The sequence below is a fragment of the Falco peregrinus genome, chromosome 1 (assembly GCF_023634155.1).
Source record: "Falco peregrinus isolate bFalPer1 chromosome 1, bFalPer1.pri, whole genome shotgun sequence".
Taxonomy (NCBI): Eukaryota; Metazoa; Chordata; class Aves; order Falconiformes; family Falconidae; genus Falco; species Falco peregrinus.
Window position 1 is genome coordinate 80,474,762 of NC_073721.1, and position 14,866 is coordinate 80,489,627.

The 14,866-nt window shown below is 46.8% G+C and overlaps 2 protein-coding genes across 16 annotated transcripts in view; one reads left to right on the top strand and one right to left on the bottom strand.

The window, feature by feature from the left end:
- The window catches only part of PAPLN (papilin, proteoglycan like sulfated glycoprotein), a 55,400-nt gene extending 46,375 nt beyond the window's left edge, over positions 1 to 9,025 (top strand). For 3 of the 4 annotated variants that reach the window (XM_055807214.1, XM_055807044.1, XM_027795846.2), the window contains exons 22-28: positions 393 to 517; positions 1,362 to 1,500; positions 2,930 to 3,067; positions 3,731 to 3,858; positions 4,451 to 4,559; positions 6,466 to 6,641; positions 7,198 to 9,025. In XM_055807214.1, coding sequence (XP_055663189.1) covers positions 393 to 517; positions 1,362 to 1,500; positions 2,930 to 3,067; positions 3,731 to 3,858; positions 4,451 to 4,559; positions 6,466 to 6,641; positions 7,198 to 7,373 — 991 coding nt within the window. In that variant the 3' untranslated portion in view covers positions 7,374 to 9,025. The remainder of the gene's footprint in view (positions 1 to 392; positions 518 to 1,361; positions 1,501 to 2,929; positions 3,068 to 3,730; positions 3,859 to 4,450; positions 4,560 to 6,465; positions 6,642 to 7,197) is intronic. The other variant, XM_055807150.1, reaches the window with a different exon arrangement.
- A 1,439-nt stretch (positions 9,026 to 10,464) lies between these two features.
- The window catches only part of NUMB (NUMB endocytic adaptor protein), a 96,165-nt gene continuing 91,763 nt past the window's right edge, over positions 10,465 to 14,866 (bottom strand). For 8 of the 12 annotated variants that reach the window (XM_055807342.1, XM_055807582.1, XM_027795850.2 and 5 more), the window contains 3 exons: positions 14,208 to 14,357; positions 13,213 to 13,356; positions 10,465 to 11,894 (listed from right to left, as the gene is read on the bottom strand). In XM_055807342.1, coding sequence (XP_055663317.1) covers positions 11,185 to 11,894; positions 13,213 to 13,356; positions 14,208 to 14,357 — 1,004 coding nt within the window. In that variant the 3' untranslated portion in view covers positions 10,465 to 11,184. The remainder of the gene's footprint in view (positions 11,895 to 13,212; positions 13,357 to 14,207; positions 14,358 to 14,866) is intronic. The other 4 variants (XM_013304298.3, XM_013304297.3, XM_027795855.2 and 1 more) reach the window with 1 other exon arrangement.

A 14,866-nucleotide genomic window follows, 5' to 3' on the forward strand; every position in this document is an offset into this window, starting at 1 on the left:
TCTGTTTCCAGCAACAGTTTGGAGCCAGACAGTCACTTTGTGTTATGAAAATCACAGTTAAGAAAAGCCCAGTTATGCTTTTCTATTTGCAGATGACTGCTGTGGCTCAAGGTCCTGCCTGGGAGGGCAGTTTGCCTTCCATGGGAGAGGGTTGCTGAAAGCAGTTCCCTGTTTTCCCATCTCAGTTTCCTCTCTGTTCCTGATGTCCTTTCTGCTGCAGTTATTTTCCCTGCCTGTGACCCCTCTGTGGTAAACAGGGATTTGTTTTTTCTAAGCTGGGGAAGGCACTGCATGGTGATGGTTTATGTAACATCAGCACGAAGGGTTGCTCTGCCTTGGCCGGTTGCTGTCTGTGGCTAGGCAGAGGCAGTTAATCCTTGCTCCTGTTGCAGGCACACCTACCAGTCTGACAGCTCCTTAGTGATCAGCCACGTCAAGCCTGAGGATGCTGGAACTTACACATGCCTCATTTCTGACGGGAGGACAGAGAGACGACAGATTCAGTTACAGATCATAGGTGACTTGTCTTCCACTTAAGACCAAAGAGGTGGCACAGGGCTAGGACCCTCTGTGGCAGTGGTGTCCCAAGACTTAGTCACAATAGCTGGTCTCTTCCACTGTAGGGATGCCAAGACGCTGTGTGGAGCAGCAGGGCTGCTTTTGGTGTTACATCATGGTAAAGCCTTAACCCTAAAGCACTTCCTCCCCTGCAGTGCCACCCCATAACTGGAATTGTGGCTTGCCTGTAACCTCCCTTGTTTCCAGCACAATGAGCATGTCTTCCTCCCTGAGAGCCATTAGCTGCCTCCTAATCCTGGAACAAAGACTCCAGAAGAAGGGTTTTCTGCTGTTTCCTGGGCTCTCCATCTCATGCTATATAGTGACCAGCCTGCCATAGTTGTCTGTGCTGGTGCATTTATGGTTTGTGTTTTGCCCAAACTCCTGCTGAGTAACAAACTATTCTCTTTTCTGAAAAATGTGCCTTATTTAAGCAACAAACAAACAAAAAAAGAAAGACTAATCTCAAAAGATGGGCCAGCAAGGCACCCTGTAGCCTTCAATCTCTGAAGTGTGCTTTGTCACAGCCATGGCACATGGGGCAGAAGGCATTGCGGCCTGAGGGATGCTGCAACATGTTCACTGACAGAGGAGAGAAAGGAGCCTAAAATTGCTTGCCTGCAGGTCTGTGACTCTCATTAGTAGACAGGGCAGGCTTACCGCACTAGTCAGCCAGAAAACAGATGGCTGAAGGGCTCCTTGGCTCCCGTTCAGCAAGCTCTCCCAAGCTCATAGAAACCCCATGCAAGAGGTCACAGTAAGAAGTGTCCTTTTATTCACATATGGCATTTTATTTTGAATAGAGTATCAGAGAACTGTTCTGGCAGAGGGTGAGAGAGGTCGGGTCCTTCACAAGGAAAATCAGCAGCATCGAGAGCTATCCAGAGGCAGGAAGGTTGTGCAGGCAGCTGGTTCCTCTGTGCAGCAACAATTCACATACAGGTAAGTTCGCATACAGCAACAGTTTGTCCACCATGCCCAGCTGATGAACCATATGGCATCTCTTCATGTAGAAAAGCGAAGATTGGAAAGGTCCTGGGTCAGCTGTTCTGGGGCACGGTTGGGAAGCAAGCAGTACTGAACTGCTGACAATGGTAACAGGAAAAGATCTCAGTCACAAGCTGTCTTCTGTCCTCCCCGAGGGTCTTTTGAAAGAAGCATATTCTGAGCAAAGACGCATAGAGAGACTGACAGCAAAGGAGCGAGGTTCAAACAAAAGTAGAAATAGCAGGGGCAGCATCCTTAGCTGTTCAAGTCAACGTAGGCAGAAAGAGAAACTTGTTCTGGAAAAAATCAGACCAAATAGGAACTGCTTAACTAGCACAGAATAGACATGTATTTTAAAAAAGCTCCGGTTAATTTAGCCCCCACCCGTTTATTTTAAATATTTTGTGAACAAACCAGTTTGACTCAGAACTAACTCCTCATGTACTGGGTGGCATGTTTTGCAGCTTCTTGCCTGGTTTTCTGGTGCTTCTATGCCCCACAGATATCAAAGGTTAGAGAGTATTTTTGCCTTAAATGCAGCGTGTTGGGGCTTCAGATTAAATGGGACCATGATCTGATCCCTCTTTTCTTTTGAGTTTACAACCTAAAACCCAGCCAATTTGCTGAACTCCTCAGCAAGCTCCTTAGCTGCTTCTGCCTAAGAGCAGAAAGAAGTGATTCAGATTCATTGAATTAAGAGCATTGAGGCTCTTTGGCTTTGTTTTTTGAGATCAAGAATTCAGGTCAGAGAATGGGGGTGGGAGAGATGATGTTTTATTTGACTCTGGGAACATGGTGGTTTAGTTCCCTTCTCAAACGGGGTTCAGCTGTAGTTGTGAGAGCAAAGAGCACGAGGGGACAGGTGGTGTGAGAGCCTGACCTCCACCTTTCTACTGCATGAAGTGGATGGCCAGTTCCTGAGCCTTGCGTGCAGCTGGGCGGTTTTAAAGAGCACTTCACACCCCAGAAAGTAGCTGCTCGTTTTTGTGTGCCAGATTAGCACCTTGGGAGAAGCTTACTTGGTGCCCTGTTCAGGACTTTTACTATTTGCCATGTGCTCATGTTGTTAATGCTTCCTAAGCTGTTATCCAGAGGGATGCTATAAGAAACACGGTTGCTGTCTCTAAAGGGTTAAGCTGGCTGGCAGGAGTGCAGCACCAAGCTGTGCTGAGCTGCAGCGGGATTTGATGGAGGCTGCTCTTTTCTTCGTGTTGTGAGTGAATGTTGGTAAGGGCAAGTATCAGAGCTCTGATGGGAGCACAGAGACCGCCCTTCCCTGTTGGAGGTGAAAAATAAGGATTGTGATTAAAAAAAGCCTTGTGCTGAAGGCAAATGCTGAACAGGGAAGTTTCTGCATCTTTTGCTGTGCTTGTGAACTCTGCAGATTGAGAATGGATAAGAGTGAGCCCTCAGTAGTGGAGGCCAACGTCGGGGAGAGAGTCAGACTGCCCTGCACAGTGGAAGCATCACCAGCTCTTACCATTGAGTGGCAGAAAGATGGGCAGCCCCTCTCCTCTCCCAGGTGAGCTCCCAAGTGGCTCCATCATACCCCAGGCAGGTTCAAGTGGAGGAGAGCCTCCTCCTTGCCTTGCCTCCCGCGTCTCCTCCCTGAGAGAATGGAGCTGCTGGCCGGGCAGCTAGGGCCCATGCTGCTCTAAGCCAGCCGCCTTCCTTAGTTAGGGCCAGGCCGTACTCCTTGACTGCCCTGTCCTCACTCACACAGCACAGTCTGAACACTGAACCCTCAAGTGAACAGCTGTGATTAAGGGTCTGCAAGTGAGCCAAAGCTGAAATGTATTCATCTACAAGGTCAGCAGAAAGAGAACACACAGCAAGCAAACTTACCAAAACCCAGCCGGTCTGTGAGCCAGGGCAGGGGCTCACAGCAGAGAGAGAGATCAGGGTGGCTGCAGTGAGCTCCCCCAGCTGCTGGTGCTGCCTGTCCTGCAGCTCCCCTCACCCTCTGCCCCCAGACACCTGCTCTAGGAGCAAGCTCTTCCAGTCTACAGTACTAGTGCTGGGACTTGAGGACCAGGGGTTGCATTACAGGTTGAACTGAGCTGCTGCTAAACCTTTGCTCAATGCTGCTGGAAAGTTGTGCATGAGGCTCAGCATCAGCTCTGGTGGCTGGAGCCCCATCCTGACCCAGGCACAGGCTGAGGGCCCTTCTGGTTTTGTTCCCCAGGCACAGGCAGCAGTCGGATGGGGCCCTGGTGATCAGCCGGGTCAGCTCTGAAGACACTGGCTTCTTTACCTGCATTGCCTCAAATGGACGTGACCAGGACCAGCGCCAGGTCCTGTTCCGACCTCTGGGTACTGGATGGGTGACGGTGGTGATGCATGGCATGTCTGTACACACAGTGTGTGCACACAATGGGAAACGGGGCGGGCTGGGCAGTGTGGGTTTCTTGTCTGGCCGTGCCTCTTGGCTTCACACCTGATGTTTAACAGGCAGCTTGAGGGCAAGGGAAGAGCGAGTTGTGTTACCCGATGGTAATCCACGTGTGTGTAGTAGAGCGTGGTGCTCCAGGCAGCTGGGAAGAGGGACTAATAGTACAGTAAGAGTGACTCTTCAGGGCCTTGTTTCTGGGACACTGGTGTGGAACGGGTATAGGAGCAAGAGGAACCAAGGAGCTGGTTCTTCTGTGCACATGATGTCCTTGTGTCCAGCTGAAGGAAAAAGCTTTTTGAGGCCCCTGCTACTTGTCCTTGCTTAGGCCAAAACCCTTAGGAAATCCACGTTCCCCATAGCAACAGCGTTGCAGCTCCAAACATACTGTTTCAAGGCCTAGGGGCTCATAACTCCTCGCAGCATAGGTTGGACTTTTCCCATGAGGGAGCGCTCCTACTGCCAGGGGCTGCGTGCATTGCCTTCCTGCTAGCCATGATTTCGCTTCTGGTCTAGGAGAGCTGAAGATCACTGGTCTGCTGCCAAGCATCACGGTACCTGAGGGAGGGACTGCTCAGCTTCACTGTGCAGTGTCTGGCAACAACGTGAATATAAGGTGGTCAAGGTGAGCAAAAATGAGACAGAACTTCCCTTTTCTTCTCTTCCCAAACCTCATCAGTTACCCTCCAAATAGTAATGCAGAATGCCTGCCAGGCAAGGGAGAGATCCACGGCTCTCAGCCCCCACTAGCATCACCCAGCCTTTCCTAAACAACTTGGCTGTTTCCAAAAAATCCTGGGCAAGATCCCTATGGGGTGGGGGGGTTACAGGTCATGTTCCAGCCGAATGAGGAGGAAAGCAGATGTTAAGCTAAGATTTTATGGAGTTCATAAGGGCTCCATGCTGGAAAGTCAGTGACATTACAATAGCAAAAACTAAAATAAGTAACTAGAGGAAGGCCTTTAGTTGGTCTTTATAAAACTTTCTCTGCTTAACCCTAACAAACATTTTAGTCCGTGCAATAACAGCAACTCTCCTCCCACCTTCCTGCTGCAATAGTTCTCTCCCTCTACTGTCAAGTGGGAGCACAGGAGATTTTAAAGTGTTTTAATAAAGGTAAAGGAAAAGCTGTGTCCTCCTGATGGTTTACAGGGAAACTCTGAATTTGTGTAAGTGTTTGGTGGGGTTTTTTTCCCCTATTTGAAAATAATCAGTTCTGTTTTGGAGCCTTCTTGCAAAGGATCCGGAGAGATGGATTGGTCATTGTTTAAATCCCTCTGCTCCAAGGGGTAGGACTGAAGTGGGCCATCTCACAAAGAGAGCTTTTCTTCCACACATGAGTTTGTTATTTGAGTGAACAAAATGATGCAAGTTTCAGAGTCTAAATGAAACACTTTTCAGGGAAACAGATTTCATTTCCTTGGTAACTAGGAGTTCATAATTCAGGCAGTTTTCCTGCTGGGCACAGAGTATTCCAGGAGGAACAGAACAGACACAATCTTGCTGGTATTTTAAACCTTTTTTTTTTTAAACAAACTTTTAAGGGAGAGGAAAAGAGGGTGCATTGCTCGCTACCCCATATGTTCCTCAAGCAATATGTGCTGCTATCAATGCCAGCCAAACAAGCACTGCCAGACCACAACCTGGAGAGTGGGAAAGGCACCCTGGATTTTGTCTTAGTTCCTCAAACCTAAAAAATGTGTAATAGTGGAAAGGGCAATGTCTTTATACAGAGCACACAGCTAGCTGCCTCCCACGCAGATAGTGAGCTAACAGGCTTGTGTTACTACCCAATTGTAGAGCCAGCTCAAGGCAAAAGAAAGTTTCTTCCTTCCTGCTGAATTTATAAAAATTCACTCCTTTCACAGAGCATCAGTTCCCAAGGAGCACAGAGAGCTCCTTTAGCCCTGTGGTGGGTTGACCTTGGCTGGATGCCAGGTGCCCACAAGCTGCTCTACCACTCCCCTCCTCAGCAGAACAGGGAGGGGAGAAAATAAGAGAAAAGTAAAACCTTGTGAGTCAAGATAAAGACAGTTTAATGAAGCAACAGCAAAATCTGTGTGCGCCAAAGCAAAGGAAAACCAAAAGATGTTATTCTCCACTTCCCATCAGCTGGCGATGCTCGGCCACCCGGCCACTTCCCAGGAAGCAGGGCTTCAGTGTGCATAGCAGTTGATCCACAAGGCAAATGTAAATAACAAATGCTTCCTCCTCCTTTCTCTTGGCTTTTGTATCTGAGCAGACGTCGTATGGTATGGAATATCCCTTGGGTCTGTTTGGGTCAGCTGTCCTGGCTCTGTCCCCTCCCAAGACCCTGCCCACCCCCAGCCTGCTGGTGATGGGGGGATGTTGGAGAGCCAGCCTTGGTGCTGTGCGAGCGCTGCTCAGCAGCAGCCAAACACCGGTGTGTTAGCAGCACCCTTCTGGCTGCCAGTACAAGCACAGCACTGGGAGGGCTGCCGTGGGGCTCAGCCAGAGCCAGTACAAGCCCCATGGGTGGGAATAGTGATACAAAATGTGTTTTGCCACAGGAATGGAGTCCCCATGCGGGCAGATGGCCACCGCATTCACCTGTCCCAGGATGGAAGCCTGATGATAAGCAACGTTCAGGAGGCTGACGAGGGATCCTACATATGCAGCGCCTACAGCAGCAGCAATTCTGTCAGTGCCAGCACGGAGGTGAAAGTGCTGAGGAACAGGCTGAGCAGTGAGTACAGCCTGGCCTCCTGGCTTCTCCCGGCACAGTGCCAGTCTCTTGGCTGCTGTTACAGGTCTGCCCAGTGCATATGCCCATCCGCTGCCGACCTCGGGCTTTGGGGAGCAGCAGAAGCCTCTGGGCTGTGCTACCTGCAGAGCCTTGCTTTCCTTGGGCACAAAAGCAGGGCAGTGGAAACACCGCCACCCCGCCAAGGGCACTGGGAGCCTGATTAATTTCCTGAGGCGAAAATGCCGGTTGGTTGACCAGATAGTTGGCTGCAAGGTTCGTATTTGGAGTCTGGACACCATCCAGTTGGCTTTACAGAGGGTGTAGAGTGGTCTTTTCTCAGGCCATCAGCCCCAGAAACGGCATCCTCCTCCTGTATCTCACCAGAGGTGTCAGTTTCTCTCTCATCCTTGATGTTGGGCTAAATTTAAAACGTTTATCTTGGAACTGGCAAGGTGAAGAAAGCCGGAACATGCTGTGTCTTTTGGGAGGGAAGCGAAAGCTGAGGATATGCCCTGGTAGTGTATTTACAGTTGCTTCACCTTTTGCTTGGCTGCAGCTACTGTGAATTACGTCGCTGACCCGAGCAGGGAGTGCGTGGACCAGCCACACCTCGCCAACTGTGAGCTGATCCTGCAGGCCCAGCTCTGCAGCAATGGGTACTACTCCAGCTTCTGCTGCGCCAGCTGCGCTCGGTACCAGCCGCAGGCCAGCCCTCCGCGGCACCGCGGGTGACAGGTACCTGCAGGCCAGCGCTCCGCGGCACGGCGGGTGACAGGCGCCTCCGTGGCCGCATGAAAACACAGGTGACCGATGATAAGACTGCAAGTCTGAACTCTGTCCTTCTACTGCATGAAACTGTTCTGGCAGCTCTGCCCTGCTGGAAAGCTGAAGAGGGTGAATTGAACAGAGTGTAGTGGGTGTAACTGTTCAAAGGTGGGAGACCCACCACCCTCAGGTTTATTGCAAACTCCTTTCCCCTCCTCCCCCCACCCGCCTATGCCTGGCTGTAGCTAATCCATCTCTGCACTTAAGTGTAGTTGCTGTCACTCACAGAACAGGATAATTGGGAATTTAAGGATGCTGTGACTTTAGAGAAGGCAGAAAACCAGCGTGAAAGAGGGAGAGAGCACTGCTTCATACAGGCAAGAGAGAGAAGTACTGTTAAAAAAAATAATCTCTGAAGTGTTTGAAGATGGGCCTGAACGGTCTTAACTAAAGCACTAATGAGTAATCCTGGGGAGCACTTTCCATCACCACCAGCGCTCGCTGGTTTGGACTCTAAATGCAGTTAAATCGGTTCCGATGCACCTAAAAATAAGAATCACTAACCTAATGATTGCACTCTTTTCAGCACAGGTATGGCTTCAGGATTGGACACAGTGCTTTAAGGTGTGAACAAACTGAAAAGTCTAGAAGCAGTCCAGTAAGGGAGTGAGAGGCGACAGTCATGCAGCTATTTGGGGGTGGGTCTTTCTGTGGTCCATTGATTCTGCTTGCTAGAAAAGACAAAAAATCTTGTTTTGCAATTAAGACCCTTTCATTTGATTAGGGAAAACTTCCTCTGCTGTAACTCACGAGGTATGAAGAGTGTAAGGTTTGAAGTTGACATCATTGGATACTTATGAACAATAAGATGGTCCTGAAAACTTCTAATTGTGTTTGTACATAATTTTGCATTTAGCATCTCTGACCAGCGCAGTGTTTTGGTTTTTTCTGGGGGACACACAGGGTGTTTTAGTATATAGTATGACTTTGCATTTTGAGACAAGGGATTAATCACAGACTGTAAATTCCAGTCTTAGTGAAGCCCTCTCAGTTCACATGGGGCAGACAGAGGGTGGTCAAGGTCTGTGGACCTACTGAGGAGCAGAGTCAGAAGCTGATCGTGGTTGTATCAAGAATAAGCAGTCAGTTCTATAACATTCCTTCCTACTATGTCAGGGGGTCTATTTTCAGAACATTTAAATAGTCTTTGTAGTCAGCTTTCATTTAAGCTGTGTGGTTGTAGATGATGTGGCCAGGGAGTGTTTTCTCAAGGCTCATGAGGGCTGTAACAGCCACCTGTGTTCTGAGGGGCAGGACCGTGACCCTGAGGGTGCTTCTGTTAAGTGGGCGTTTATTCTGACCCCCTTTCAGCTGCACAACCGTGGTAGTAAGGATGGTAGCGGAAGGCATGCGGTTCACTGCTTTAAGTACGTCATTGTTGTAATAGCTAACTACAGGGCCTTTTTACGTTTCTTCTGTTTGTTAAGTTGAGCTTTTCCCTCTATAGAGTAACACAACTGCCTAACTGAATGTTTACTACTTTGATTTGGGAATCAAGGGTTTTTTTCTTCCCTAAACAATGGATTGGGGGAAGGTCGTGTCTCCTTTACTGTGATCTCCAGGGCTATACTGGGCTATTTTTCAGCTGATCTTGTGGCACTACTGTGAAAGATTCAAAACTGATGTTGTAAGCTACACATGCTTTCTTTCCTGTTATAAATGTCTACAATATTTGCTTGCTTTTTGAAAACTGAAAAAAGCACTGCTACCAACTGAAATACCATCGGGACTGTTGGTCATTACTATTCATATCATACTGAAAACAGGCAAGAATCTGTAAAGAGAAAAAAAGTCCCGGTTTTCTAGACCACATTGCTGTGAGACTCACTGTGCCTGCCTGGAAATGGAAACTGCTGGCAGGCTCAAATGCTCGGGCCAAACAAAGGGAGCATTTTTTTCCCTTCAGGTTACGAAGTCTGACTTTTCCTTCTGTCTAAGCTGATGGTGCACGTAGGAATGCAGTAAGAAGCAGTCACGCTACCAGGGTAGATACCAGCTCACTGGAAGAAGTGAAGGCAGGAGTGAAAATACACAGTCTTCTCATACGGCTCTTAGGATCTCTACTTCTTTTAGTGGTAGCGGTAAGAAAAACAAAGTGAGTTTCCCTTTTTTCCTTTTGAATGTTATTGTCTTTATGTAAATATTCAGTGTTAGAAAAAATACAGTGATGCAAACCTCGAACCTGACGTTTTCAGTAAAGCCCTCCATTTTAGAGCTTTAAGTAGTTATGGGTCACAAGGATATCTGCAAGTTCAGTCCTGAAGTTCAAGGTAACCTAACATGGTGTGTAAAGTGAGAGGTGTTAAGATACTATTACTAAGTTTCTAGGTCGGCAAGCAGGACTCATCTATGTTCACCTAGTAACAGCGAAGATACCGAGAAGGGCTAATGCTGAAAACTGAATGGGGGTGGGAAAGAAAGCTTTCACAGACAGTGTTTCTACCACCAACATTTATTTCTGTTAAAGCAGATTATAAATCATCAGTACAAATATATATAACTTACATTTGCTTGTAAGGCCAAAGTTTAAAAGTAAAGTTAAAATGAGATGGTTTTCACAAGTCACCAGAGGCAAAACCGGGACCAGCTGCAGCCTTAACCACAAGGTTTCACAAATCAGTGGAAAAAAAATTAGAAAATAAAACCAAAGTTAAAAACCTCTAGGATCTATTGACAGACGAACATAAAATGGTTTCCCAGGTAGCCCCAGGATGTAGATATGATTACAGTAAGTTGTCACAGTAGTGTTAGAACCAATAGATTAAGACAAAGAAACTGCAGCAATACATGAAAGGAAAAAAACCCTACTATATATAATATGTAGTTTGATTCTGATAAAAACCAGTAAATTTTCCCCATGGTTTTCAAACCATGACAATACTGTTCTTGGATTTTTTTCTTTAAAACTACAACATAATGACTTATTGGTTGTGATTGTTGTTGCAATATGCTACTTACAATGAACAGATACAAGAACAAGCTAGAGCCCCTTTTTCCACCACCCCCCCGATATTACTTACAATAAGAATCAGAGATAAATCAATCTTATGTACATATTTCTTACATCCAACCCCTTTTTTTTAACCTTTGGCAAGATTACTTACAACTCATACAGGTTTTAATATCCAACTATTTAAAATATTCTAAATGCATAAAAATAAAGATTTTGGCTTTACTTTATTCTTTACATATAATATTCACTTTGTTACTCAAAATGGAAGCTCAACTTTTTCCACAGACCTAGCTTTTGCTAAGCAGGTGACAATCTCCCACACACATCCATCCCCCCACCCCACCCCAATTTACCCTGAGGGGGATGTCCAGGACGCGCAGGGCATCAGAAGGACACAAGTACAGGATCTGCCTTCCTTTCTGTGAGATGCTCAATGCTGCTGCAGAACAGGCTTTGGGACCGGGTGTCTCTCTAATGCTGCTGCAGAACAGGCTTTGGGACCGGGTGTCTCTCTGCTCTGTTTGACTTCCAGCCTTCCAAGTGAGGAGGGAATGCAGGCCGGGGTGGCTCCAGGATTCCTTTTAAGAACTGCACATTAAATTCTCTGTATGTTTATATCCTCCCCATAATCGCTCCCTCTTTCTAACCCATTTTTGTTTGAAGGGAGCTTTGGGATTATCAAAGCAAACTGATCAGAAACAGGCCCCTCTGCTCCCTTTATCCCTCTATCCTAACGTACAATTTATCCACCCCCCACAGGACTGCTTAAAGTTCAATCTCAAATGTCTTCTGTAAGTCGCTTGAGAAGGGGTTAGTTGGAGAGGGGTTAGTGCGCTGCTTTGCTTTGCTCTCCAGCGCTGCCCACTGTGCTTCAAACGGGTCTACCTGTGGAGCGGCTGCGGGAGGCTGCGAATGCTTGTCCTCTGCAGCCCACTTGCTGCCCTCAACTCCGTTGAAAGCCGCAGAGCCGTTGTGCTGCGCAGGTGGATTGAAGAAAGGGCTGCTCGTAGCGCTGCTGCTTTCATACTGAGGGAACGTCTGCTGTTTGACCAGACTGGGTGACTGATGCGGGTGGGCCGCCGGAGTGTGGCTTGCAGTACCGAAGACGTTGGCTACCATCTGGGAAGGTGTGATTCCAACCACAGGTACGCTTGGGGCTGCATAGCTCATCCCGTTTGCCACAGCGTAGGGCTGAGCTGGAAGAAATGCTGGCTGCATGGGTGGTACCACGCCCACCGGCACAGGCTGAGGTGCGATGAAGGTGCTGACTGGGAAGGCTGGTGCTGACTGGGAAGCCGCAGGAGGCGGCTGTAGTAGTGGCTGTGGGGCTGGGGCGGGGGCTGGCTGCTGTTGGGCTCTGACAGTCTTTGAGACCTCTTCCAGCCAGCGGTCTGCCTCCGAGGGAGTGCGCCTGTGGTTTCCTTGGAAGAGACTTGGTGAGGCTGCACCTGAGGAGGTGCTGCTCCATTCAGTGCCTGTGAAGGAAAGCAGGGGGAAGTCACTAATATTTCCACTCCTCACCCTTTTATCAGTTAGAAAGTATGGAGTATGTACACAAGGAACAGACAGGCCTCCTCCCTCCGTGGTGAAAAGACTGCTACCAACACTGGAAGCATCTTTATGCATCACTGTACTATTCCGTTATAGGAAGACTTTGGTCAGGAAGGGGTAGAGAAGAGCTGCTTCCTCACCAAAATGCAGGTTGGTTTTTTCCCTTCATAGCAGACATCTGGGACTTTAGGGCATGCAGGAGAGCTGCCACCTGCACTCGTAACTTGGTGGCAATGATCTAGGCCATAACCACTAATTCCTCTAGCTGGGCGTATTGGGTTTTGAATGTACAACTCGGGACTGTTAGAACACAAAGCTATAAGAAACTTCTAAGACGCGTTTGCTCTGCTTCCTGAATTAAGGCTTTACCCTCTGAAAGACAGTAATGTAATGGTACTGGGAGTTCAAGATAACATTCAATTTTCTCTCCCATACACACTGAAGTGCGAGTACGCACCACAATATACGCGAACATTTAAGGCAATAAATCTAATCAAATTACTATATGAAAACTGTACTTGAATATGACTACTTTATATTCTTCCCTTCCTCTTTTCACATACAACTCAGGCTGTTAACCTCTCAAAATCTTTTACAATGTGCAACACCTACATTTTAGACTACTTCTATAAAACTGTCTCCGATTTTAACTCATGTGTCTTCAGCGATTAAAAAAACCCAAAAAACCACCATCAGCAAAATTTCTCTTTTTTGAGTTGAGCTCACACCAGGAAATTATGTTGGTTTGACTGTAGCCTTCTAGCATGTGTGTCCACGTGGGTGATGGCCATTAGAAGTACCGCATTATATTTCACATAACTATAGACAAGGACCAGAGGGACAGGCTAAACTTACTGAACAGAAGAAATGAACTTCTAAAGCCTTTAAGCAACCAACTTCATCCCTCCTTACACACACTAGTGGAAAGAACGCAAAAAAATTATTTCTGGTACACAAAGATTCTTTCCCCTTCATCCCCAAACACACACTATTTTATTACTTCCTTTTTAAGCGCTGCATTTTCTAGAATGCTGCCAAAGTAAGAATCACTCCAGCTCATAGACCCAGAACCAGTGAGTTCATTGCTTCCCTCCATCCACTCGTGCAAAGGCTACTACTTCCAGCTTTTGTTACTGTTCCTTCCACTTGCCATTAAGTGGCATTGACAATTGTCTCAAGGGCTCTATTATGCTTTTGATCCAAGTTCTCGTAGCAATGCACCGTATCTACTTCCAATCTTACCAGTGACCACGGCTGCAGCTGCAGTATTAGCAGCAGAAGCATGAGCCCAAGGATTGGTTTCACGAACTGGCATAGCTGTGGACACTACAGCAGCTTGGGATGGTTTAGCAGCAAGCACACAGAAGGCAGAGGCAGTGCCATTAACTAAAATGGGAGCAGACAACATCAGTGCAATTAATTCATGCAAGGCATGCATAGGACTGGAATATTAGTGGGCCACGTCATACCTATCAACATACAACAGTTTTAGACACTTCCACAGGACAGCAGTTTGTATAAATTAGCCAAATTGGACTGACAGTTGATAAAGCTAGTAAGTTCCATTTCACTAAGCCAACGCTTGTTAACAGAATTGTGGGATGGTGGATTTTTATGTATTTGTTGAGACCTTGAGTTCTGACGACCAACTGAAGATAATTTTTTTGATTTTATAGAGAAGATACATGGCTCACCAGAAGGTACTGTATGATTAATTTTAGATTCAAAAGAAGAACAGATTTTAGATGCAAAGTAACAATAACTACATTTAACAAGAAGTTCTTTTTGCAGACAACTTGTACAAAACCGTATCAGTGAAATGAAGATTAGAGGCTGCTGAGTTCTACAGTTGGCATCTCTCCACAACTTATCTAAGAGCTTGTGTGAAAAACAGTAATCATGTGGTAGCACAAAAACCTCTTCCCTTGTGGGGCTGGGTTCCTGTGACACACAGTTGGTAAGGTTTTGCAGTTCAGGAGTCAGAATGTTAAAACAGCCATTATCTCAAAGCCAGTCCCTTTTACAGGTAACTATCGTGTGGCAGGTGCGTGAGCTTTTTGTTAAAAACCAACACACAGAAAAACTAAACAGACAAGATGAATAAAGCAGGATGCATCCCCCAAAATACTGACAACAGGACTTGCACAAGAAATTAAGACTATACGTTACTGGAAAGCAACATTATGCACATTCAAGCCTCATCCAGCACAACCACAGCACGCAAAGAAATCACAAACCTTGAAAGGCAGGAGACTGTGGTGCAACCACCGTCACTGGTTTTGTCATGGGGGCTGAAGAGAAAGGATCTTCTGATGGTGTGCTGAAAGCACTGGTGATCTGAGAGCACAGGGCACTGATGCTGTCCGTTTCCCCTTCTACCTCAGGGACTAAAATGTAAACAAAATTCATTAAATCGCAAGTTTAAAGGGTACAGAAACAACTTACAAATTGCAATATAATTAGTTCCCTTATGTCCTAGATGGTCCTGCTACTGATGTGCACGACAGCTTTTTTCAAAACTAGCATTGACGACCTGACCTGAAATAGAACACCACATCACTGTATTTTGTGACTCAGTCAAGAGGGTAAGGAGATCAGCATTCCAGATTTAACATCAGTTGTGAGTTTCTCTGTTAATGCAAGATGTTCATTTCAGAAAATAAAAGGGGTTTCTATAGCTTTAGTAGAGACCCAAGTCTTTCAGTATTGAAGTGCTGAACATAAAGAATTTGGCGGTAAGATTTGGCGCTCTGTGAAATGAAAATACTTATGATAGATTTAAGTGTTCCGACAACATACTTCCACAGTAACTAGATGAAGTTTAACGTGCCGACAGCAATGCACAGTGGCAAGTTAAGTTTAGAGTTAGAATGTTGGCTGCTCCAGTTCAGCGGTG